The sequence below is a fragment of the Xenopus laevis genome, chromosome 6S (assembly GCF_017654675.1).
Source record: "Xenopus laevis strain J_2021 chromosome 6S, Xenopus_laevis_v10.1, whole genome shotgun sequence".
In the NCBI taxonomy this organism is placed as follows: domain Eukaryota; kingdom Metazoa; phylum Chordata; class Amphibia; order Anura; family Pipidae; genus Xenopus; species Xenopus laevis.
The window spans coordinates 3,308,290-3,335,457 of NC_054382.1; the positions used below are offsets into that span (position 1 = coordinate 3,308,290).

General features: G+C 44.8%; 1 protein-coding gene across 1 annotated transcript in view; it reads right to left on the reverse strand.

Moving 5' to 3' along the window:
• Nucleotides 1–26,955, reverse strand: part of kansl1.S (KAT8 regulatory NSL complex subunit 1 S homeolog) — a 51,733-nt gene extending 24,778 nt beyond the window's left edge. Inside the window, 2 exon segments of the mRNA NM_001093989.1 lie at nucleotides 2,851–2,995; nucleotides 26,289–26,955. Of these exon segments, the coding sequence (NP_001087458.1) occupies nucleotides 2,851–2,995; nucleotides 26,289–26,803 (660 nt within the window). The 5' untranslated portion in view covers nucleotides 26,804–26,955.
• Between the last annotated feature and the right edge of the window lie 213 nt (nucleotides 26,956–27,168).

Below are 27,168 nucleotides of genomic sequence, written 5' to 3' on the forward strand. Positions count from 1 at the left end.
GAGCTGCTGGGAGGTCACGGGCACAGTAACGCTTGGTTAATGGCAGGAACATTACAGATGAAAATTATGCGGAGAGAACAAAATGTTCTATATTTCCAACTCGAAACAATCCCACCGTGTGTAAAACAGAATTCCCACCACTGTGAAAAAAACTCGTAAATAAACCTTTCCTACTAATAGTTGCACCCCAGCCATGTCTGCCTATTTCCCTATTTTCAAAGGGGGAGGAAAAAATGGCATTTAATGGCCTTACACGTATTCAATTGTGTAAATGCGAAAATGCAGCAGTGGTGTGTTAGTATTGCAGTGTATTTACTATCTGCTCTGCCAGCTTTCACCTGTTGTCTAAACAAAGCCCTGCCCAGTCATTGAGCCTCAGGCACCGGCACACGGGGTGATCCAGTGTTTTCCAGCCCAGTGGTCACAGCTGATTCCACAAAGTCAAACTGGTCCCAGGTAAAGCTGGTGTGAGTTTGGCAACAAGTGGATCTTTATCTGATTTGGCCACCGACACAGTGAGGCCCCCATACTTGTGCCGATAAAAGCAGCCGACAGACCGAGTCAGCAGTTTATTGGCCCGTGTCTGGGGCCATCCGACGGGCTTCCCCGATCGATATCTGGCCTCTTGATTCGGCAGGTTACAAAAATTCCATTGGATCGTGGCCAACTGTGCGTGTTTGCAGCCCCGCGATCTGACCACCCGTATCGGACCCTAGGGTCAGTATAAAAATATAAACTGGGTAAATAGATAGGCTGTGCACAATAAAAAATGTATCCGATATAGTTAGTTAGCCAAAAATGTAATGTATAAAGGCTGGAGTGACTGGATGTAGAGTCCTGCGCAGAACCAATTTCTAGACCCAGACACGAACCCGCAACCCAAACCACATATTTTCCCACTTTGATCCGCTATCCCGGACCCGCAACTGGCTTATCCGCAACCACCAAACAGGAAGTGACGTCATCAAAAGTGGGCAGGGACAGAAACAAGTTTTTAAAAGGAGTAAAATATAGACAATATTACATAAGATAAGAAATTTAGATGAGACCCACAACCCGACCCGCACCTGAAAATCCTCCCCTTTGTTTTCCTGTTAACTCTTGGGTACCTGATCTGCTGCCGGACTCTAACTGGATGTGTAACATAACAGAACACTAATTCCTGCTTTTGATCTCTCTAACTCTGAGTTAGTCAGTGACTATAAGGGGGGCCACATGGGACATAACTGTTCAGTGAGTTTGTTATTGATCCTCAGCATTCAGCTCAGATTCAAAACAGTTATGTGCCCCCCCTCAAGTCTCTGATTGGTTACTGCCTGGTAACCAATCAGTGGAAACCAAGAGAGCTGAAAAGCAGGAAGTAGTGTTCTGGCTATTATGTTACACATCCAGTCACTCCAGCCTTTATACATTACATTTTTAGCAAACTAACTATATTAGATACATTTTTATTTTGCACAGTCTATTTACACAGTTTTTATTTGTATACTGAACTGTTCCTTTAATGATGTGCAATTTCTAGAGTAATCGTTTCTGGGTTCATGTGACCTGCACATTAGAATCACCATTATGTTATTTTGGTTCCTGGTATCAGTTGCTCAAGTTTTCCACTGGTGGATAATTCAGCTTGTGGACAATGTGTCATATCCTATCTAGGAATTCTGGGAGTATGTGGAAAGCTTAATGGAGGTCAGAGTTTTCACCTTTGTGGGTGTCAGTAAGGCAACAGCATATTAAGCAAAGAGCTGACACACATATGTTAGCCAGTCAGATATTGTGCAATACCGGCCAACTGCAACAATGTTCTCAAAGAAGCATTTGGTTAATGAGGCCGATGGCCTCACATGTGGATGTGATCAGACGCACCTCTCCAGGACATGCAAGGAGGGCCATTAGCAAATATTCTCTGCGTGAAAAGCTGTTTGCAGGCCTACTTTCATTTTAAAGGGGTTTTACATTTGTGAATTTGAGTTATTTAGCTTCTTATTCAGCGGCTCTCCAGTTTGTAATTTCAGCAATCTGGTTGCAAGGTTCAAAATTCCCCTAGCAACCATGCACTGATTTGAATAAGAGACTGGAATTTGAATGGGAGAGGCCTGAACAGGAAAATGAGTAAGAAAAAACAGCAATAACAATACATTTGTAGCCTTACAGAGCATTTGTTTTTGTTTAGATGGGATCAGTGAAAGCTGGAAAGAGCCAGAAAAGGCGAACTACCTCTTTAACTGCTTCTTATAGACAAAATGCTCATCTTACTGGGTCCTAAAGCCTTCCCCTGTGCATCTATAGTGTAGAGCTGCCATAATAGTTGCCTTATGAATACAATTACTTATCTTTTTCCTTTCCTCCCATCCACAGCAAGATCTCAAATAAAAAAAATGTGAACGAACATTAGGCGTTGAGTTCTGCTGCAAGATGTGCCTTTATTCACCACAATATAGTTCCAGCTGTACACACTTTATTTGACTTCTCCTGTGCATATCTGGATAAAGATATGACACACAGGCTGTTGGCTCCGGCTGTGTATTTTTTGGGCTGAGAGAAGCAGATCTGCTCAGTGCCCCTGCTCCATTCATTTTAATCTGATCAGCCTGTGTGCGGTCACACAAAGCGGAGCTGAAGATGAGAGGAGTATTTCTCTGTGTGACCGCACACAGGCTGATCAGATTAAAATGAATGGAGCAGGAGCACGAGCAGATCTGCTTCTCTCAGCCCAAAAAATATACAGCCGGAGCCAACAGCCTGTGTGCCCTTAGCCTAAGGGGCATCATAATCACAAGAATAGCAGCCCAAGCAGATAAAGGTTGTGCACGGGACATGCCATTAGATATCACAGCAGGAATCACTTACCTTGGTACAACGGATTTGCTTGTATATTTCAGTCTGCTGTCTTATCCGAAACTCTAGGTCCGACACCTGCGCCTGTAACCAGGTCCAGCGACAGATAATGGCTGCCCTCTCCATGGCCCACCGCCAATCCGCACGCTGGCTTAACCTGAAAAAAACAAAAGCAACATTTTAGGGTTTTCTGGCAAAAATACACTACAGGGCCCCAACAACTGCACAAGCAGTCTTATGTCTGAGCAGCCACCAATCACACGCTTGCTCCTGACAGAGGGTCTACCAGTTAAATAACAGCACTTTCCTGCTTATACCAATCCATGGGCCAATGATATAATACAAGGCACGTCAGCAAGTCACATGATACGGATCCCTTGGGCAAGCAGCAGCCATAAAACTCCTAGCAAAAGTGTGGCCATCTATCATTACAGGCCTGTTTGGCTAACAAGAGCCACTGACTTGCTCATGAGGACACGTGGCTTCTGCCATATGGCTGCTGAATTAATGACAGTTTATAAAGGAGCCAACGAGAGCGGCACACGGATTCCCTGGGACATAAATGTGATTAACATGATGTGTTGGATGTGAGGCTGGTGCTTGATATGTTCCTCACACTGCAGGCCAGAGCCAACACGGCAGTGAGAATGTTGATTTATGAAAAGGAAGATGAAGCATTAATTACAGACAATTCGGCTGCTGTTATGTGAGTCTGGCACAGAGTTGGGAGTGAGAGTTGAGACACACCTACCTCTCACCGTCAGCAGTTTATGAAGGGAGGAAAGAGGCTACAGCTGCTCAGCTATTGTTATACCGTCACAAGCAGAGGCCTGAAATCAACGGGGCTGCTCCCTCCTGCAGCATTTTAATTATCTACTCACTCCTTTCTGCATTCCACTGGCCCAGCAGTCACAGCACAAACTGCATGTGTGTATGTATTTACAGGGGGTCAGCTTTAAAGGGATACTGTCATGGGAAAACATTTTTTTCCCAAAATGAATCAGTTAATAGTGCTGCTCCAGCAGAATTCTGCACTGAAATCCATTTCTCAAAAGAGCAAACAGATTTTTTTATATTCAATTTTGAAATCTGACATGGGGCTAAACATATTGTCAGTTTCCCAGCTGCCCCAAGTCATGTGACTTGTGCTCTGATAAACTTCAATCACTCTTTACTGCTGTACTGCAAGTTGGAGTGATATCACCCCCTCCCTTTCCCCCCCAGCAGCCAAACAAAAGAACAATGGGAAGGTAACCAGATAGCAGCTCCCTAACACAAGATAACAGCTGCTTGGTAGATCTAAGAACAACACTCAATAGTAAAATCCAGGTCCCACTGAGACACATTCAGCTACATTGAGTAGGAAAAACAGCAGCCTGCCAGAAAGCATTTCTCTCCAAGTCACATGACCAGGGGCAGCTGGGAAACTGACAATATGTCTAGCCCCATGTCAGATTTCAAAATTAAATATAAAAAAATCTGTTTGCTCTTTTGAGAAATGGATTTCAGTGCAGAATTCAGCTGGAGTAGCACTATTAACTGATGCGTTTTGGAAAAAAACATGTTTTCCGATGACAGGATCCCTTTAATTATATTATACAATGGCTGATTCCGAGAAACTTTTCAATTAGCCTGGTTTATTTTTTTATAGATTTTTGAACGATTTTTCTTCATCTTCTGACTACATTTTTCAAACAGGGGTCACTGACCCTATCTAAAAGCCAAATGTTCTTTAAGGCTACAAATGTACTGTTACTTTTTATTCCTTATCTTTCTATTCAGGCCTCTCCAATTCACATTCCAGTCTCTTATTCAAATCAGTGCATGGTTAGTGTGCCACTGCTTAAAGGAAACCTGTCACTTTTTTGCTGACAGTAGGACTATAATTAAAGAGTTATAAATACTCACATAACAGCATCTTTTTGTTGAATAAATGTAACTAATGCAGTGTTTTCAAAGAGTGCACGAGACTCTACCAGTGCGACTTTCTGAAAGTCGGCACGCAAAGCCTCAAGGGAAAAACTATAAATCTCGTGAGATTTCACCTCCCGCACGGAGGAGAAAGATAAGGCAGCAGGAAACTCCGACAGCGTTTGCCCTGAGTCCTCTAGCTGGAACTCGTGTCTGTATTTGGCGTGCAGGACAGACTGAATCATACTTATTTTATTTATGTTAGACCTCTCTGTTCATGTCTGTTCACTTTGATTTAATGGTCTGGCTTTTGTGAAATGTGAACAGTACTTTGTTTATTTATTTTAGAGACTTGATAAGGCTACGCTATGGAGTGCTCTGTTAGTGACTGTTCACCTTGATTTAATGGTCAGTCTTTTGTGAAACATGTGCCTGTGATGTGCATTTCTGTGTGTGTGTGTGTGTGTTAGAGTATCTCTGTGTGTTTGAGTGTGTATCCCTGAGTATCCCCCTCTGTGTGTTTGAGTGTGTATCCCTGAGTCTGTGAGTGTGTGTATGCCTGAGTGTGTGTGTGTCTGAGTATGTGCCTGAGTGTGTGTGTGTCTGAGTATGTGCCTGAGTGTGTGTGTGTCTGAGTATGTGCCTGAGTGTGTGTGTGTCTGAGTTCTGTTGACCTGCCTTATAGGTGCAACTCCATGAGTAACCAACCCCCCACATGCAATCACAGGCAAATGAAAATAAGAAAATAAATACGTTTTCATTAACTGAAGATTCTGCCTTCCACTGGTTTGAGGGATTATCTGATGATTATTTAGAAAAGGCTTGATGAGGCATTATTTCAGGTCACTTACACTATATTTGGCTTTGGGAATAAATACCTACATTTCTCCTCTCATTTTCCAGCTGCTCCTAGTTTTTACTAATATTCGTAGTTGGACAGCTACCAGTAGTCACTTTAGCTACAATGCAAGTGCTACTGTCTCACTTCATAATATACCTGAAGAAAAAATGTACACAACACAACAAAAACATAAGCAATAATTTATGTCTTATTTCTGCTGAGGCATATATTGATCAACCAAAAGAATGCTCTTTAAAGTGGGCATTCTCGCCATAGCCCTACATTTCTCTATCACAGAGTTTACTCTATGACTAGACATGCATGAGATTTGGCAGTTTGGCTCAGCCCACACACAAAACACAAAGGGGTCCTGTTTCAAGATGGCAGCGCCTATGAAACACTTTTTACATGTAGGATATTTTCTAATCTGTTTCGGATATAGACAAAAACAGCTGACTAAAGGGTTTAACTAAGGAGGGAAAGCTATATATTACTCATGTCTCAAGGTGACAGGTCCTCTTTAAGCTTGTAAACTCTTAGCATATTTATGCAGGAGTTGGCCGTTTTAAAAAATAATGTGCTACTACTGCAGAGTAAAAACCCATGTGCCCATGCCCTTAAAGGAGAATTCAAGCATAAAGTAAAAAAACCCGAAGATTCGGGAAGATTAGTCACCAAACGACTTCCGAAAACGAAGCTCTCTGAGTGCCATCTCCTGCTGGAGATTTAGATTCTAGCCAGCGGGGAGGCAGTTTGGGGAGATTCGTCGCCCGAAGAAGAGGCGATTTGTCGCCGGGCAACTAAACTCCCCGAATCATCTTGTCTGTCTCTGCTCTAAGAGTACACTGTATCACTAAATCAGACGCCACTTTTTCTTTAAAGGACCAGTAACAACAATTTTTTTTTTTTTAAATCGTAGTATTGAACGAAAAAAAGACACCAAGCCATATGTAACTTTAAAATCAGAAAGTCTTTATTAAAACATAATTTACAGAAACTCCGTTTGCGCTCCTCTTCAGAAAAGCCGAAAGGGCGATGATCCATCGTGCGGCGCCCTATTTCTCTTCCCTGGCTATCTCCTATAGAAGGCAGGGAGGAGAAATCGTCTCCCTGTCACCGTTTCTGAAGCGGAGTGTCGGTAAATTATTTTTTAAAAAAAACTTTGCTATTTTAAAGTTACATATGTCTTCTATACAAACGATTTTTGTTTTTTTAAAAATCTGAGCAACTTTTCCATTGTTCTTCATTGTTTATTTAGTTTTTCATCTGACTCTTTCCAGCTTTTAAATGGGGGTCACTGACCCCATCTAAAAAAGATGGCTACAAAAATATTGTTATTGCTATTGTTTATTCCCCATTTTTTTTTTATTCAGGCCTCTCCTATTCATATTCCAGTCTCTTATTCAAATCAATGCATGGTTGTTTGCTGAAACTGTAAATGTATACACATATATGGGACACAATAATCAAGAGTACAGAATATGTAATATATATTTTATACCCACACTCTCCCATAGAGCTGAATCTCATTTGTGCCCTTGGCTAGGTCTATAAATCTATATAATACACAAAAGCCATGAATATCCTGTAAATTATATCCTTATAAACGGTGAGTAGTGATGTCATCAGTTATAAACGGTGAGTAGTGATGTAATTTCTGTCACATGACTCACTAAAATTTGTGTATTATAATTAATAAAGTACCCCCAGTTGTAAAATATGAGGATATTAGAAGTTACCTCGGAGTTCCATGACCTGTATAAAAACACTCGGCCTTCGGCCTCGTGTTTTTATATGGTCATGAAACTCCTCGGTAACTTATAATATCCTTATATTTTACAAGAGGGGGTACTTTATTCACTATATATCTTGTCTGTGCCTCGAGATCAAGCAATAAGTGCAGTGACCAGGCTTTGGTCTGGAGGGATGAGGCTGATGACCATTTTGGGTTCTGAATCTGCTACAAATTCTCCCCAGACCTGCAGCGATACATCAGGGTTCTTCCAATGAATAAAATGTAAGCAGCTTTGGCAAGAGACTAAAGGAGTTTACTGGAACACAAGTTACAGTTCTACTGTACCATCCCTGTTCCTGTTGGTAACGTCCAAACAAAAAAGGTTTTTTTTTATAGATATTTTGCAATTTCTCAATACAAATATATTATTTTAGGGGAGGGGGGTTAAAAACAGTACCCTGGCTCTCTTCCAGTGGATAAAACAAAGATTTCCAAAATTTCCATATACTTTAGGCAATGAAGCCTCTATAGAGCACAGATTTCTCTGCGAGTGAGGTCAGAACCGCTGCAGGAAAGTGGAAAGTGGGTGTCATGGCTGGATAAGGAAGCTGCTTCCAATTCAATCTGTAAACACTATGCAAAAACTTTTACTTCCCCTTTAATTTTTTTGTAATTGTAGCAGCATTTTTCCTCTGCCCCTTCCTGCAGACTAGGCTCTGAATCTTGAGACAATATAGCAGGACTCAGGTCTCCCACCAGCATACCTCCCAACTGTCCCTTTTTTGACAGCTCATCCCGCAGTCCCTCATTTTACTGGAAAGTCCCTCTTTTCTCTGCACTGAACAGCCAGAAAAAGAAACAAAGTTTCTCACTTAATTGGCTTTTAGCAGAGAGCCCAGAACAGCTAACAGGTGCAAATAAGATACTTTGTAACAATTTTGAGACTCAAAAACACAGTTCAGATAAGGAGAAATATTTTCAAACTTTCATAAACTGCCTAATTTTGTAAAACAAACATGGTAATTAGGGGGTGTGGCCACAGAAAGGGGTGTGGTCAACAAATTGCTGCGCTGCATGCGGAAAAAAAATTTTGTCCCTCTTTTTACTTCCAAAATGTTGGGAGGTATGCACCAGCCTAGTCTCCTTTCCCATAATGCCTTGCACGCTTCTGCTACCTGGGTACAAGCATCAGAGAAGAAAAAGAGACACAAGCGAAATCAATTTTTGAGACCCGGACCCGCATATTTACCCACTTGAATCCGCTACCCAACCCTGGCCCACAACTGCCTTATCTGCAAACCCGCCGGCCAACATTAAACAGGAAGTGCTGTTGCTGCAAACCAGAAGTGGCATCATCAAAAGTAGGCGGAGACAGAAAAATCTTAAAAGGAGTAAAATATAGACAATATAACATAAGATAAGAAATATAGATGAGACCCGCAACCCGCATCTATACCCGCACCCGAAAATCCTACCCTCATCCCGCAGGGTACGTGCTTTTTATGTGCGGGTACCCGACCCGCTGCAGGATATATATTTAGGGGTTAGAATAATATTTTCTTGCATCAGGCAGACTTTTTGGGTGTATATCCCATAGGGATGCCGCCCATAGACTGAATCCTTTGCGAAATATTCGGCCGAATACCGAACCAAATCCTAATTTGCATATGCAAATTAGGAAGGGGAAACCTGTTTTTACTTCTTTGTTTTGTGACAAAAAGGTTTTACCTCTTTTTTTACTTCTTTGTTTTGTGACAAAAAGGGGTGGGGATTGCCCTCCCCACCCCTAACGAACATGGAAACTATACAGAAACACCAAGGCAGAGATATTTACTAAATAGACCGTTACTGGGGCAAAACTGAGGTTTATGTTACACAACATGTTCTTTTCCCAATACATTTCCCTTCATAATGACTAGGCTTGGGTGAATTTGACCCATTTTGTTTCGCCAAAAATTCGCCATCGGCGACGCACATTAAAGTCTATGGGACGGCAAAAATTTTTTGACGTGCGACAAACTTTTTTTGATGCGCTTCATTTTTATGTTGACTCACAACACCACACAAGTCTATGGGCGTCATTTCCTCGTTGAAACAAGGCAAAAAAATGAGGCCATCCCTAATAATGACTAAAGAGCTTTAGGGTTGGTTTCCCCTTTAACAAATAAGAGCTTTTTGTTCCACAGGTAGTCATATATTAAATACAAGTATGTTGCAATATTTTGATTGTTGTGTTAATGAACAGGGTTATAATAAGACAATAGTATAACAGGGGTAGACGTCGCATGTTTGTACAACAGAAGCGCATGACTGAACATGATTTTTATTAGCAAAGGGATCTCCTGCAATGTATTAAACATTTACACACCCAGGTTCACATAAGGACGGCCTCAAAGTGTTGCCCTGCTGATGGCCCCTATGCAGCCGGAACTGCTGGTTCACTTGGCACGGAGAAAGAGCACACAATGGGATTGGGTAGCCCTGGGCAAGTGAAGAGCCTACACACTGTGGCCTAAGCACAATCAATGGAATGTACCATGTGCCCTGGGCTAAATCCCAGAAAGAAAACCACTTGCCTCGGCAGCCATCCACATCCAGCAACTGCTATAACTAAAGCTCCCCATAGACGCGACGATTCTTCTTGCCAAACGACCGATTTTAGGGAAGTCCGACCAATCCTTCGAAATTATCGTGCGGTTAGTGGGATTCGAACGATCTTACATCTTACGATGTTATGCCCGACATCCGTCAGGAAATTGATCGGCCAGGTCAAAAAATCTGTGTCGGTCCCAGTGCAATGTATCTATGTTTGCAGGGCCAAGCAGCTCCCCTTTGTTTTCCTGCCAAATTGGTCTTTTTAGTTGATGGTCAATTCGTACGATCGTTCCGAGAAAATCGTGGTCTCACGATGAGGATCTGATCTTTTAAAAATCTCAACATCTATGGCCAGCTTAATGCTACATGAAGAGACTACACATTCCCATATCCAACTGGTCTTACAGAGCAGCCTTAAGGTGGCCATACACTGAGACATCCGATCGTTTGGGGATGTCGCCAAATGAGCAGATCTCTCCCCAATATGCCCACCTAGGGGCCAACGATTGGATCATAACGAAGGGGCGGTCGGATCACGGGGTCGCATCAACGAACAAATGTGGCCGTGATCAAACGGGATTTTTAGTCCTGTCCGATTGACATCTGCCTGACCTTCGGCCAGATATCAATCGGGGAAGCCTGTCGGAGGGCTCCATACACGGGCCAATAAGCAGTCGACACGATCTGTCGGCAGCGTTTAGCCGCCCGTGTATGGCCAGCTTAACAGGAGGCACCGGAATCGTGGATAGAGTCTGCAGTGGGTCGGGGTAGCTGTGGGTTACCCGCCAAAAATTGGTACCCTGCAGGTCCCGAACCCATGGGCCTTTATAAATCCCCCCCCCTCTTCCTGCTCCTGAAACCTACCAGCAGTGCCCTAATTTTAGGCCGGAACCACGAAAACCAGAAGTGACTTCTCATCGCAGATTCTTCCAGCGAAGTTCCACGTGTCCATCTTTTGTGTCCTCTCTAAGTTGACTGAGAGATCGACAATTTCCGTGTAATTCCGCGCATGCGCAGCTGTCACAAGCCGGCAAACTGCTCCAACTGCGCATGCACAGAAATACCAATCTCGCAGTCAGCTTACCGAGGAGCCGGAACATGGAGGCGTGGAACTTCCCTGGAAGAATCTGCGCCAAGGGTAAATATGGAGTATGGGGCATCTCCCGGGGGGGGGGGGGGGTAATTAGCCTGGAGGGAGGAAGGAGGGATGGCTACCTGGGGTGGGGGGGGTAGGGTTTTTTTTCCCCACAGGTTGATTTCTCCTTTAAAGGTACAGTACAGGGCTGAAAAAGAGTCGTGGAATAAAGTTGCAACACATCTCTTGCCCAACGCCTGCGCTGCACTCACTGTCCTCTGACCCACGGCCAGGCAACAATGCAACTACTCAGCCCAACCACAAACTTCCCTTAAAACACCAGCAGCCCATCTCACATTTAGCACCAGCAGCTACCAGGACATATTTACGTAATAATATAAATAATAAAATTCTTAGGAAAAAAAAACCGGACATGTCATATTTCCCCTTTAACTTCTGCAGCAGCTGGGATGAGTAGCTTAACGTCTTCAACGATTACTCAGCAACTACAATTGCTTGAGATTTAACGGTGTGGTTTTATTTTTATTTCCTAGAATTTCAAGCAACTTAATCTCTCATGGGCAAAATCTTACAGATCTGACTTGAAGGATCTTTAATCATTCACACCAATATCATTTATTTGTGCCAAACTACCATTTTCCAACCATGTAGTGAATCAAATATTATCGGCTGCATTTACGCAGTGTAGTGGCAGTCGGTGCTGCAATTTTCCAGTCCATGTGGCAGGCTTCATAGAGAACAATGGAAGCTATTTATTCTGCTACAATTAGTTACAAGCTGGTGGAGGGGGAAGAAGCTGGAGCTAGCGCAGGCCAATGGCTGCACCACAGAAACAAACAACAGCTTTGTGTCCCAATGAAATGATGTGGGGGGCTGAAGCCTGTCCCATATGATTAACAGGTCCCTCTATCAGTCACCTTATTTATATTTATGTGATGGAGAACCACTCCTTGTGTTGCCCAAATCTTCCTGGTTTTTATGCACTTCTGCAACGATTTAATTACCTATCCCCCTCCCCCCCCCCATAGCACTCCCTTTAGGGAAGAACTACATGGATATTTTCAGCTCGATCCAACGCGCTGCAACAAAACGCCGGCGTCAAATCGCATGCCACAGAAATAAGGTAAGTAATGGAAATGTCGGCTGAAGTCGCAGCGTTGCAGCATCTGCATCAGACAGTCGTGACGCGTCGGATCAACACAGCGACACCATCCAACAATGCGTTCACTTACCTTATTTCTGTTGCATGCGATTTGACGCTGGCGTTTTGTTGCAGCGCGTCGGAACCTTCCCGAAAACGTCTGTGTAGTCCTACCCTTAATCTCCCACCTCATAATTATGGAGATATTTACTCAGATGTTCCAGTGGTGCTTCTGAGGGTCAGGGCACACGCTCAGATTTGGGGAGATTAGTGGCACTGAGACAAATCTCCTCTTCTTTGGGGCGACTGATCTCCCAGAACTGCCTCCCGCCAGCTAGAATCTAATCGCCAGCGGGATGGCACTCTGACCGCTTCGTTTTCCGAAGTCGCCCAAAGTTTTCTCTTGATCGCTCCTTCGACAAAATCATGTGCACTGCTACTGACCACTCTCAAGTGTGCCTGACTATGGAAGAAGCAATCAAAGTAGGATCATTGCAAAGATCGGACTAACCATACGGGTTCAAATTAAAATACAATGAATGAATTAATTATAATACGGTCTCGGGTTGATCCGATTGTGGGCCCAACCATCGGATCACAAGACCTATAATACAGGCAGTCGGGCCAAGGACCACATCAACAGACCAACGCAGTCCTCCGTCCAGTGGGATTTTTTAAACCTGTACAATTAACATCTGGACAATTTTCGGTCAAATATCGACCGGGGGAAGCTTGTCAGAGGGCCCAATAAGCTGTGGACAGCTTATATCAGCCTTAAAGGGATACTGTCATGGGAAAACCTGTTTTTTTTTCCCAAATAGTGCTGCTCCAGCAGAATTCTGCACTGAAATCCGTTTCTCAAAAGAGAAACTGATTTTTTTATATTTAATTTGAAATCTGACATGGGGCTAGACATATTGTCAGTTTCCCAGCTGCCCCCGGTCATGCGACTTGTGCTCTGATAAACTTCAATCACTCTTTACTGCTGTACTGCAAGTTGGAGTGATATCACCCCCTCCCTTCTCCCCCAGAAGCCCATTAACCAAATAGAAGCTCCCTAACACAAGATAACAGCTGCCCGGTAAATACAAGAACAACACTCAATAGTAAAATCCAGGTCCCACTGAGACACATTCAGTTACATTCAGTAGGAGAAACAACAGGCTGCCAGAAAGCAGTTCCATCCTAAAGTGCTGGCTCTTTCTGAAAGCACATCACCAGGCAAAATGACCTGAGATGCACCTACACACCAATATTACAACTAAAAATATACACTTGTTGGGTTAGAAATTAAATGTTATATTGTAGAGTGAATTATTTGCAGTGTAGAAATAAAAACGACACCATAAAAATCACGACAGAATCCCTTGTTCCCTTTTAAATTAACTGGTAGTATAATGTAGAGAGGGATATTCTGAAACAATTTGAAATTGTTGAAAAGTTTTCATTTTTTGTTATTTGCGGTTTTTGCATTATTTAGCTTTTATACAGTGACTCTCTAATCTGCATTTTCAGCATCTGGTTGCTAGGGTTGATATTACCCTAGCAACCATGCATTGATATGAATAAAAGACTGGAATATGAATAGGAGAGGCCTGAATAGAAAGATGAGTAATAAAAAGTAACAATAACAATACATTTGTAGCCTTACAGAGTATTTGTTTTTTTTTAGATGGGGTCTGTGACCCTCCCCATTTGAAAGCTGGAAAGAGACAAAAGAAGAAGGCAAATTATTAAAAAAAACAAAAAATAAAATGACGACCAATTGAAAAATTGCTTAGAATCAGCTATTCTATAACATACTAAATGTTTACTCCTAAATGGGTGGTTCACCTTTAAGTTAAGACCTGCTCATCCAGCAAGCTTATGGCACCTGCAGAGTTTCTCCATAGGTGTAATTCAGCTGATAGAGAAAGGAGTAAATTGTTGCAAAAGTAAACGTACACCGAGGAGGAATTGCTCAGGGCAAGTAGCTGAAACAACATAAGCAGAAGCCATTCTTAGTATGGAGATAAATCTATGAGCAGTAACAGTTTCATGTAGAGAGCGCAGTACTGTACATGGAGGCTCAGCCACTGTGCCATCCCACTTTATACTGTGCCGGAAACGGGGAATTCCGAGCCACTCATTTCCATTTCAGGCCACAGACAAGTGGTCGGAATCGGCTAGACTTCTCAATGATGGGGTACCCTGGCAAGTTCAGGACTATTTCCACAAAAGATTTTCGGGTTGAGGGACTTTTTCCTTCTGTTCTCCCTGCCCGTGACCTTACCCTTATGGCTTCTGCCTCCAGCAGCCTCTATTTATAGGTGCACACCCATCCTGCCCCACCCCCTTTTATGATGTCAGAGCTAGGCAGGTCAGGTGCAAATCTATAAACAAAGGGGCCTTTCTGGGTCAGGGTGGGTGTTGGGAGTGGTTTTACTTTTTGCCAACCTGCACATCACTTCTGTAAAGGCCAAGGAACCAGGGTGCTGGCGCAGCTTGAGGACATTACACTTACATCTCAGAATCAGCGATAGCCATACCCTATAACAGGGGTCGCCATTTTTTTTTTTTTTACCTGTGAGCCGCGTTCAAATGCAAAAAAGACTTGGGGAGCAACATAAACATGAAAAAGTCCCTGGGTAGTGCCAAATAAGGGCTGTGATTGGCGATTGGTAGCGCTATGTGGAATGGCAGCCTACAGGAGACTGTTTGGCAGTACATCTGGGTTTTATACAACCAAAACTTGCCTCTAAAGGCCCCCATAGAGTCGGCAGCTTACTGGCCTGTGTGTGGGACCATCTGGCGGGCTTCCCCGATCGATATCTGGCAGAAAGTCGGCCAGATCTCGATCGGGCAGGTTAAAAAATCCTGTCGGATCGCGGTCACATCTGTCCTGCGATAAGATCGCCTGTTTCAGATGCATTATGATCCGATCAGATCAGCCCGATTTTGCCCACTTCAATATGGGCATATCAGGGAAACAACCGCTCGTTTGGCAAAATGAGCGGATCTCTAAAGGTGGCCATACATGGAGAGATCCGCTCGTTTGGCGATGTCGCCAAACGAGTGGATCTCCCTCTGATATGCCCACCTTGAGGTGGGCAATATCGGGCTGATCCGATCGTGGGCCCTAGGGCCCAACGATCGGATCCTAACGCTGCCTAACGGGTGGTCGGATCGTGGGACCGCATCAACGAACAGATGCGGCCGCGATCCGACGGGATTTTTTGTCCCATACGATCGAGATCAACACGGACTGTCGGCAGCTTTTATCGGCCCGTGTATGGCCACCTTAAGTCTATGGCCACCTAAAGCCCGGAACTCAGACATAATGACCTGCTTTGAGGCCACTGGGTGCAACATCCAAGGGAGTGGCAAGTAACATGTTGCCCACGAGCCACTGGTTGGGGATCACTGGTCTATAAATTACATGTAAGGGAGTATGAGCTTAATGCAAGTCGTCAGCTTTCCCTGCAAGGTTGTCGGTGTCTGGAGGAATCAAGTACAAACTAGAACCTTTTTGTTAAATGAGAACAAAATGAAAGACCAGTGACAAACTGCCTTGGCTTCCCACCTTCAAAGGATAAATCATGCCCTGCCCCCTGATTTGCAAACAGAACCCAAAACACTGGGAGGCCCACACTGACACCAAACTAGAAGTTCAGGTTAAGGTAAATTGCCTCTCGGTTAATGATGTCTCAGACATGGGAATACTCCTTTTACTCAGCACAAAGGTCACCTTGCTTTCATAATGTATAATTAATGAGCGTAATGTCCCTTTTATCCATATGAAACATTGAGATGAGCAGGACGTGACCTTGTGTATTAATGGACATTTATAGGGCCAGTCGCATCACTCGCACACATTTACATGGTTTACTATTTAACTGACACACATGCAGCTGCTCCAGGCCCGGCACACACAGCTCTAAAAAACTAATGTGTTGGTCATATAGTGCTATAGTTCCAGGGGTACCCAGGGTACAAATAATCATTCACCCCAAATCTCCCCCTAACTGACTTTCAGACTGGGCCCCCTTAGCTCATAACAAGGTTACAGATATATAGAAACATTGGGGTGTCACCCTGCTATAGTTCCAGGGGTACCCAGGGTACAAATAATCATTCACCCCAAATCTCCCCCTAACTGACTTTCAGACTGGGCCCCCTTAGCTCATAACAAGGTTACAGATATATAGAAACATTGGGGTGTCACCCTGCTATAGTTCCAGGGGTACCCAGGGTACAAATATCCACTCACCCCAAATCTCCCCCTAACTGACCTTCAGACTGGACCCCCTTAGCTCATAACAAGGTTACAGATATATAGAAACATTGGGGTGTCACCCTGCTATAGTTCCAGGGGTATCCAGGGTACAAATAATCATTCACCCCAAATCTCCCCCTAACTGACTTTCAGACTGGGCCCCCTTAGCTCATAACAAGGTTACAGATATATAGAAACATTGGGGTGTCACCCTGCTATATAGTTCCAGGGGTACCCAGGGTACAAATAAACACTCACCCCAAATCTCCCCCTAACTGACTTCAGACTGGGCCCCCTTAGCTCATAACAAGGATACAGATATATAGAAACATTGGAGTGTCACCCTGCTACAGTTCCAGGGGTACCCAGGGTACAAATAATCACTCACCCCAAATCTCCCCCTAACTGACTTCAGACTGGGCCCCCTTAGCTCATAACAAGGTTACAGATATATAGAAACATTGGGGTGTCACCCTGCTACAGTTCCAGGGGTACCCAGGGTACAAATAAACACTCACCCCAAATCTCCCCCTAACTGACCTTCAGACTGGACCCCCTTAGCTCATAACAAGGTTACAGATATATAGAAACATTGGGGTGTCACCCTGCTACAGTTCCAGGGGTACCCAGGGTACAAATAATCACTCACCCCAAATCTCCCCCTAACTGACTTCAGACTGGGCCCCCTTAGCTCATAACAAGGTTACAGATATATAGAAACATTGGGGTGTCACCCTGCTATAGTTCCAGGGGTACCCAGGACATAAATAAACACTCACCCCAAATCTCCGGACTCAAAACATTATGTGTATATGGAACCTTTCCTGTTACAAAATATGAAGTGACACAAACAAATGCTATTTCTTAGAATGGAGTAATCGGGCTGAAAGGAAAGAAACATTGCATAATGGGGAGTGTTAGTCAGTAGCCTGGGGGAGAAGTGGAAAGTGTCAGTAAGACAAATTTGAGCCCTAAGGACACACACACACACACAGGATTAGAAGCTACAATGCACTCAGTTCTACCATTAGTATTGGTGGGACAAATATCCTAATTTGCACCTGTTCCCCATTCGGCTTCTCACACTGGCAGGTTTGTGGTGTAACCCTCTCTCATTGGTTACTTGGGTTAGGAGTGAGTTCTGGCTCATTATCTGCACCAGGGCATCTAGTAGTAATCTGGCCGGCACCCAAGCACCCCCAAACCAAAGACTTTAGTTGGTCAGTGGCACTCAAGCCTGTATAGACAAACACAAACGAGACAATGGGATGAGCGCTAGGACATGGCCACCTCTTGTTAGACAGAACCCTGAGTAGATCTTTGGGGACATCCAATAAAGGAGTCATTTTTAAATGTCTTCAGGGCACATTTAGATCAGACTCCATATATTATTGACCATAGGTGATTTATGCCCCCTTTAAAGGTGAGTGGATCAATTACTACAAGACATTCGTCTCATCCTCCAGCGCGTAATCACCTGCCTCACTAGGGAATTCCATAATGTTACTGCCTTAAAGAGAAACCCCTTCCAATGCTGATGGGAACGACCCAACGGGAGACTCAAAAACACAACAAGGGGTTTGTTATTCTACAGTTATTTCATATGTTCTCTTGCTCTCTTCTCAATCCACTGATTGCTCTTTATAAGGTCCCACGGCACATCATGCACTAGTAAGGGGTTTCCCCAAATGAGGTTCATAGGTTTTTCAGCATGTTAACATCACATAGTGTTGCTCTTCCAAAATAAAGATCCCCAACGGCACCAATATCCGCCAGTGTACAACAAACTTCCAACACAATTCCTTGCATTTACACAGCAACATTTAAAGGGATAAGGTTTTCTTTTTTGGCAAAATGAATAAGTTAATAGTGCTGCTCCAGCAGAATTCTGCACTGAAATCTGTGTCTCAAAAGACCAAACTGCTTTTTTTTTTATATTTAATTTTGAAATCTGACATGGGGCTATACATATTGTCAGTTTCCCAGCTGCCCCCAGTCATGTGACTTGTGCTCTGATAAACTTCAGTCACTCTTTACTGCTGTACTGCAAGTTGGAGTGATATCACCCCCTCCCTTCCCCCCAGCAGCCAAACAACAGAACAATGGGAAGGTAACTAGATAACAGCTCCCTAACACAAGATAACAGCTGCCTGGTAGATCTAAGAACAGCACTCAATCGTAAAATCCATGTCACACTGAGACACATTCAGTTACATTGAGTAGGAGAAACAACAGGCTGCCAGAAAGCAGTTCCATCCTAAAGTGCTGGCTCTTTCTGAAATCACATGACCAGGCAAAATGAGCTGAGATGCACCTACACACCAATATTACAACTAAATACACTTGCTGGTTCAGGAATGACATGTGACAGTGAATTATTTGCAGTGTAAACAGTGTTAATGCTAGAACGGAGTGCAATGTAGTTTTAGTTTAGTTTTTTGCATTGAAACAAACAACAGATATCTGAGTAGAATAAGGTTGGTCATAGATGTAAAATTACAATCTTTCTTGGAAAAGATGTTTCCAAGAAAGGTTGTTGGTTCCAATACACACGTGTAGAGCTGAATGGTCAGATATACATATAGAAACAATAGAATTCTACCTGTATCTGATGATTCAGCACTAACAATCAAATTTCAGGTGCCTGCAAAGGCATCCATTCAAAATTTCCCAGCTGGGCCAATCGATGAGCCAACAGATATCAAAGTCTTCTACCGATATTAGTGAGCTCGTCTCCCACCATACACGACACCGAATTCCATATGATAATATCGGTGCGTGTATGGCCATCTTAAAATACAAATGTCTTTGGCCAGCTTCAGGTTAATGGAACATTGGGCTTTTGTCTGTTGCTACCATGGAAAACGTTGGTGGTCAATACACCCCTGCCAGTCTCCCATGGCTCATAACACTATCTATTTTGCAGGCTGAGAGAAGCTCAGCACCCCTGTTCCATTGATTTCAATCCGATCAGTATGTATGCGGTCACACACATCGGAGCTGAAGCTGAGAGAAGTATTTGGGATGGCCTCCGACGGAGTGTGACTGCGCACAGGCTGATTAGATTCAAATCGATGGAGCAGGGGCACCAAGCAGATCTGCTTCTCTCAGCAAATATATACAGACTGACAACAGCCAACAGCCTGTGTGCCTATAGCTTAAAGGAGAAGGAAAGGTTAAAACTAAGTAAGCCTTATCAGAAAGGTCCATCGAAATATACCAGTAAACCCCCAAAGTAATGCTGCTCTGAGTCCCCTGTCAAAAGAAACACCATATTTCTTTCTATTGTGTACTCATGGGCTTCTGTATCAGACTTCCTGCCTTCAGCTTAAACCTCATTGCCCTGGGCAAGAGCATGCTCAGTTTGCTCCTCTTCCCCCCCCCTCCCTTCTCTACTGTAATCTGAGCCCAGAGCAGGGAGAGACTCAGGCAGGAAGTGATGTCACACCATGTTAATACTGCAGCTGCTATCCTAAACAAACAGAGTTTATAGAGCTTTCTACTCAGGTATTGTAAAACATTATACAGAAAAAATATAGCATTCTAGCTTGCACTATTGCAGCTAATCTATTGGCAATAAAATGCCTCTGCAGCTTTCCTTCTCCTTTAAGGGGCATCATAATCACAACAATAGCAGCCCAAACAGATAAAGGTTGGGCACAGGACATGCCACAGACTCATGTGCCATTAGATATGACAGCAAGAATGGCTTTGGTACAATGGATTTGCTTGTATATTTCAGTCTGCTGTCTTATCCGAAACTCTAGGTCAGCCCAAAAAATATACACAGACTAACAACAGCCGGAGTCAGCAGCCTGCGTGCCCATAGCCTTATTCCAAAGGTTCATGGCAAGCGTCCCAGAGTTCTTCTGCCTGAGCAGGTTCCAACTGAGCAAGCGGCAGATTTCTGAAAACTACCAATGGTAATGGTGTGGAAACTGCTGGTGAGCTCCATGAAATCAAACTTATCCCAGAAATAGAAGTCTTTAAACACCAGGAAAAGACGTGAACCAAATTCAAGTCTCCAAAACATGCAGGAATCCTGGCAGTCACACACAGCTTGGCACACACCTCACAAAGAATGTCAGCTCATTTGGCTCATGTAAATCAGACTGGGCAACATCTGCCCGTGTGCTCAGACTGAAATGCGCTTAAACTCGCCTCAACCAGACATGTTGGTAAATCCATTTAGTTGCTGATTGTATCCGCTCATGTAGGCACAGGCAAGAGATTTACAGGCTCTCGCCAATGATATAATCAACTGCCCATGGAGCACATAGGAGACAACATGCACCACCATGTTTGTTAGCAAATGGTCCGATGCACATTCACCTATGAGCCTGGGAGCACTCACCTTAACGGTCGCTTCTAAAATACAATAAGCCAATAATAACCATTGACAATGAGCTGAATTATATCAGAAGGCATGACCAAAATACAGTTTTACCTGCTGAGACAATGGCAAAGCTTTCAATAGGCCACGGCTATTCTTCTGCGCTGTATTTCTTGCTCAGAGCAAATATAAAGTAATTAAGCACCAGGAAATATTTTTAGAATATCAACATTTCTACTGGAGGACCATGTCTGTGTTTAGATCATGAGTATCCCTTTCAGTAGGAACAGAGGAGTGCCCATTCTCCTAAAGCTCAGGTTGGTATTGTGTATTTATAAAGCACTGGCACTGCCAACTGTCCCACCCTAGAACAAAGTTTCCTTATCTGTATGCACTTATACAGTATTTATTGGCACCATCAATATCCAATCACAAAGGGGCAAGGGCATAAATGGTCTGAGCAGGGGGCACAAGGTTGAATATCTATATCAGGCCAAGCAGGACTCAGCCTTCCATCACACGTTACCAAATACAACTGATCAGAGGAGAGCAATCAAATTCTGCAACACCGGAGAATTTACTCAAAGCTGAACCCTACGCATCAAAGTGTCACTTCAAACCAAAGTACTGGGGAAACTTGTTCCACAAATATTTATTGCTTGTTTGGAAAAACTTTCTCCAGCTACTTCTGTGCCTTTCCTTCCTACCGCTAGGATTTGGGGACAAATGAGCTACTGTCTCATAGGGCGACCTTGGTCCCCCACCCCTCTGGGCATTCAGTTGGCTGCAGCCTCATCCAGAAACATCATGGATACTTCCCGCTCATCATAGGGGTCCTATGGGTGTTGCCAGGGCCACATCATTGGTGGAAGCATGAAGGTACTCACACTCGGCACAATGTACAGTATAAAGAAGAATAACAATAAGGCAGGTGCTCACAGGCCAGTCCAGCAAATTATCTGACTAACCTTGAGGGCTGCACCCATACAGCACAAGGACCATATATGTTATGGCCACTTTTCATTTGTTTTGGGTCAACAGCAGTAGCGGTGAACCTCTTCAATTCATCTGTTGATGAACCCAGTCAGCGTGCAAGGTGCATCAGCACAACCAAGCAATATCCATAGGACCCACATACTGGTTAGGACCATCACCAGGCTCATGCCATCTTATCATGCCAACTAGCAGCACAACAGACAGTTCAACAATTTGCAAACAGGGTCACATTGAGCAACGCTATGACTTTTGTGTCTCTGGATCTAACACTAACCCAAGAAACTGCCCAACTGGAGGTCCACTGACCAGATGCGGGTCCCCAGTCAGCTCAATGACATTATTGTAATCCAACATGGACAAAACTAAACAACACTACTCTACCCAATAGACATCACCCGGGTTAACCAATGGAAAATCAAGGCAGCGCACGTTGGCACTATGGACTCAACTGAGGTAAGCAAGATGGCAGCCTTCAACCCACAGCCATTACTGCAGATCTGCACCGATGATGTTCTGAGTGTTACATACTATTTAGGGGAAAGTCCAAAGATAAAAACTCTCCAATCGTTATAAAGAAACATGCAGACTGTTGACAGCGGAGCTAAGCCATTGCCAGGTTACTTTCACTTTAAAGGAACAGAAACAAAAAAAAAGTATTTTAGTGTAATGAAAATATAATGTATTGTTGTTCTGCACTCGTGTTTTTTTCAGAAAGCCTACTAAAGTGTATATAAACAAGCTGCTGTGTAGCCATGGGGGCAGCCATTCAAGCACAGGATACACAGTAGATAGATAAGTACTACTATAGTTTATATAAACAAGCTGCTGTGTAGCCATGGGGGCAGTCATTCAAGCACAGGATACACAGTAGATAACAGATAAGTACTACTATAGTTTATATAAACAAGCTGCTGTGTAGCCATGGGGGCAGCCATCCAAGCACAGGATACACAGTAGATAACAGATAAGTACTACTATAGTTTATATAAACAAGCTGCTGTGTAGCCATGGGGGCAGCCATTCAAAACAGGATACACAGTAGATAACAGATAAGTACTACTATAGTTTATATAAACAAGCTGTTGTGTAGCCATGGGGGCAGCCATTCAAGCACAGGATACACAGTAGATAACATAAGTACTACTATAGTTTATATAAACAAGCTGTTGTGTAGCCATGGGGGCAGCCATTCAAGCACAGGATACACAGTAGATAACAGATAAGTACTACTATAGTTTATATAAACAAGCTGCTGTGTAGCCATGGGGGCAGCCATTCAAGCACAGGATACACAGTAGATAACAGATAAGTACTACTATAGTTTATATAAACAAGCTGCTGTGTAGTCATGGGGGCAGCCATTCAAGCACAGGATACACAGTAGATAACAGATAAGTACTACTATAGTTTATATAAACAAGCTGCTGTGTAGTCAAGAGCACTGTGTATCTTGTGCTTGAATGGCTGACCCCATGACTACACAGCAGCTTGTTTATATAAACTATAGTAGTACTTATCTGTTATCTACTGTGTATCCTGTGCTTGAATGGCTGACCCCATGGCTACACAGCAGCTTGTATCATATCCCAGTATGTGTATCCCTCCTGATGGTGTCTCCAGCCCTTAGGCACATGCTATACCACTAATCATTTTATTTACATCTTCACCTGTTATTGCAATTGAACAGGTGAACGCGAGCCAATAAAATGCTGAATTTTCCTTCTCTAAAGATTATATGAAGTACCCAAGCAAGTAGGGGTTTTTAAGCTTTCCTTTATTTTGTGACTCGCCTCAATAACAATGCTGGCTCCAAAATTCCATTTAGCTTCACCTGACCTTGAAATGAATTACAAAACGGAGAGGGAAATGTCACTTGGGCAGCACTCTGCAGAGCGCAGCAAAACATTTGCACTGCCCAAGATAAAAGAATTACAATAGAATCAACACACAAGGTCCCAACGTGCTCAGAACTGAACCCGGCCAATGCTCGTCATCCTCCGACACTAGTACACGACTACCACCAAGCTGCCCACACACAACCCGGAGCCATAAATACTGCTCTACCCAAAGAACATTTCAAAGTGATCAACACGCTGGAAACCCCCACACACACTAGGCTGGTGCTCCACTTTGCTAAAACACTAGCTTTCTGCTAGGCACTGCCATCTTTCTGCCCGTCTCAGTGACCCTTTGCAGCTGGGCACCTAGGGAAGAAAACCTGAACTTTTGCTCTACTGGGCATGTGCAAGCCCTAGGCTCCGTAAGAGATTGTACAACAGGAAATAAGATAAGATAAGATAAGATGCAGCTTGGCATTCACAAGAACACTGCCCCAGAAAAGGGTGTTTTTCAGCAAAGGAACAATGGTCAACAATCTGCGACAAGCAGAGGGGGGTTCAAACCAATTGATACTCCAAGTAATAAGGCTAGGGTCACACGGCTGAAATACACGCGGTGAAGATAAACTTGATTATTTCAGAAACGGTACAGAATATTTTGTAGATTGCAGTTAGAAAGTTTCTTATTTCAGTATGATGCTTATATTACATTTTCATTTTAACAATAGTTCCCCTTTAATGCATATGGGGACGAGGGTGCTAAGAGCATGAATTTCCTATTCAGCAATGTCTGGGAAAATATTTATGGAAATCTCAATGTCCCAGAATGCCAAGTTCACGATGTGCTCAGCGAATGTATGTTTGCGATTATAATTAAAGGGAAAGTGTGGCTGGGTGTGTATTTAATGATTAGTCCCTTCCAGGTCATTGTCCAACAGTCACACAAACAGTTTGCGGATACATAAACAGTTCATTGGCTTTGACCCTACTTGGCACAGTGATTGAGCTTCAGTATGTACTTTATTTGCAATTGGTCTTTTTTGGCTCTTGCTGGCTACGAGTCCAGTTGATAGGAGTGAAATTGGTCATGCCCCCCCCCCCCACGGTGTTTACATATGTTGTCATGGCACCTTAATTCATAACTAAAGTAAAGATATTAAACAGCCGCAGCAGCCCCACCTGAGACACAAGACAAGGGACACGCTAGTATATTGGATCTTCCATTGGAACGTAACAGGGAAGCAGTGAGAACTGGCACAGTCTATGGAGGAAGTGAAGCAGAGCCAAATTATTCTGAGCCTCTGCCAACACTTCCCCCATCTGCACCTTCTTTATATTTCTGTACAACAGGGCACAGGAACTACTTGACCTTTAGTTTTTTTTATGTTAGAGCCATTTCCATAGGGATGTGTAACAACCTGTGCTACTATCCTCTTAGCTGATCAATAAAGCGATCCCCTTGCATAGCTCTAGTAGTGTTACTACAACCCACACATACACGGAGCACTTACACACAGACTGGAGCCCTAGATGTGGCCAGATGTTGTGCCAGGAAGAGGCTGCAGCCAATGCACGGGGGGCTATAGTGTGTATTCTATTCCCATACCAGATACTAGTAGTAGTAGTAGTAGTAGCAGCAACTACAGCACAAAGTCTTACGTGACATATGTGCAACTTCTCTGCACCGACCAATATGTCCTGTCCTACATCCAGTGTGCCCAGTGGTACCAAGTCACTGCCTCTTATGTGCCAGTCATACCCCAATATTACTGTGAATTGATCAGCGTGTGACTGGTACCTGTATCTCTCTCTCCACTGGAACACAAAAGCTGTGGGGGGGAGGTGCCTGTCTCCATGTGGTACCGAGGGGCACTGGAATTCCTTGCCCTGAGGGTAAGTACCTATATCCCCAGATACACAGCTGTAGGGGGAGATCATGTCCCTGTTATATGAACTTGACTTCCATTGAGTTACACCCTCAGTACACTAACATGAATGACTGCACAGTGGAGGGCACTGGTTAGTTTGCAAGAGAGAGGGGCAGCCCAATAGTTGCCAGAGAGAGGGGCAGCCCAATAGTTGCCAGAGAGAGGGGCAGCCCAATAGTTGCCAGAGAGAGGAGCAGCCCAATAGTTGCCAGAGAGAGGGGCAGCCCAATAGTTGCCAGAGAGAGGGGCAGCCCAATAGTTGCCAGAGAGAGGAGCAGCCCAATAGTTGCCAGAGAGAGGAGCAGCCCAATAGTTGCCAGAGAGAGGAGCAGCCCAATAGTTGCCAGAGAGAGGGGCAGCCCAATAAATGCCAGAGAGAGGGGCAGCCCAATAGTTGCCAGAGAGAGGGGCAGCCCAATAGTTGCCAGAGAGAGGGGCAGCCCAATAGTTGCCAGTGAGAGGGGCAGCCCAATAAATGCCAGAGAGAGGGGCAGCCCAATAGTTGCCAGAGAGAGGGGCAGCCCAATAGTTGCCAGAGAGAGGGGCAGCCCAATAGTTGCCAGAGAGAGGGGCAGCCCAATAGTTGCCAGAGAGAGGGGCAGCCCAATAGTTGCCAGAGAGAGGGGCAGCCCAATAGTTGCCAGAGAGAGGAGTGAGTGCAGATGTCAGTGGTACATGGGGGGTCTCCCTAGACCCAGTCACGTGCAGGGAAAGGCCTGTGTGTTGGGGGCGGGGCTATTAGTGTCTCAGCTGATTGGTCAGTCCCTCAGGTGCCACTTACCTCGGTGTCGGTCGCTGCTCCGCCCCGCCAGTAGGGGGCTCCAGTTGTTCCTCGTCGCTGTCTCCCCCCGAGCTGCTTTCCGTAGCGTCCGAGTCGAAGGCTCCGAGTGCCGCTGTGAGTCGGGCCGAGCCGCTCCCCGCCAGTGTCTCCAGTTCCCCGTGATGACACCCGGGCAGCCCCGCCGCCCCCAACACTCGCACGAGCCCGGAGACCTGCTGCCTGACGTGCCGCTCCACCTGCTTGGCCTGGATCACCTGCAGCCGCCGACACAGCCTTCTGGCCCGGGCCCCGAGCTCCTGCTGCTGCCGGAGGGACACGCCGAGTGCCCGCAGGGGACACACGGACTCCTCCCTGGGCTCCTCCATCCCGAGGCCCCCTCCGTTCAGCTGCAGCCCCGGCCTCCTCCACACGGACAGCAGCGGCTCGGGGGGCTCCTCGGTGAGTCTGGGGGAGGAGGCGGCCAGTTTGAGTCTCTGCTGAGTTTCCGTAGCGGCTTCAGTCAGCGCCGGGGCCATATCCGCCATACAGGGACTCACGTCACGGCTCCGGGCCCCCCGGGCTCTTCATGGCCCGCCGCACTGAGGGGAGAGGAGGGCGGCGAGCAGACCCTGGGGCTTTCCTCACTCGCTTCAATACACGATCCGTCGCGGCCTCCACTTCCCCGCCCGGGCTGCTGCTAGAGGAACAAAAAGCTCCCTCACTCCTCCCCCCGCCTCCTCCTCCTCTGCAGGGGCGGCCATTGCGCGCTCACACCAGCCGCCGCCATCTTGGCTGGGGCACGAAGCGCGCGCACGGACAGCCCCACCCAGCTGCGGACGTACCACCTGGCGAAGAAAAGAGGGGAGTCCTACTGAAACCCGGAATAGTCCAACTAGAAGGA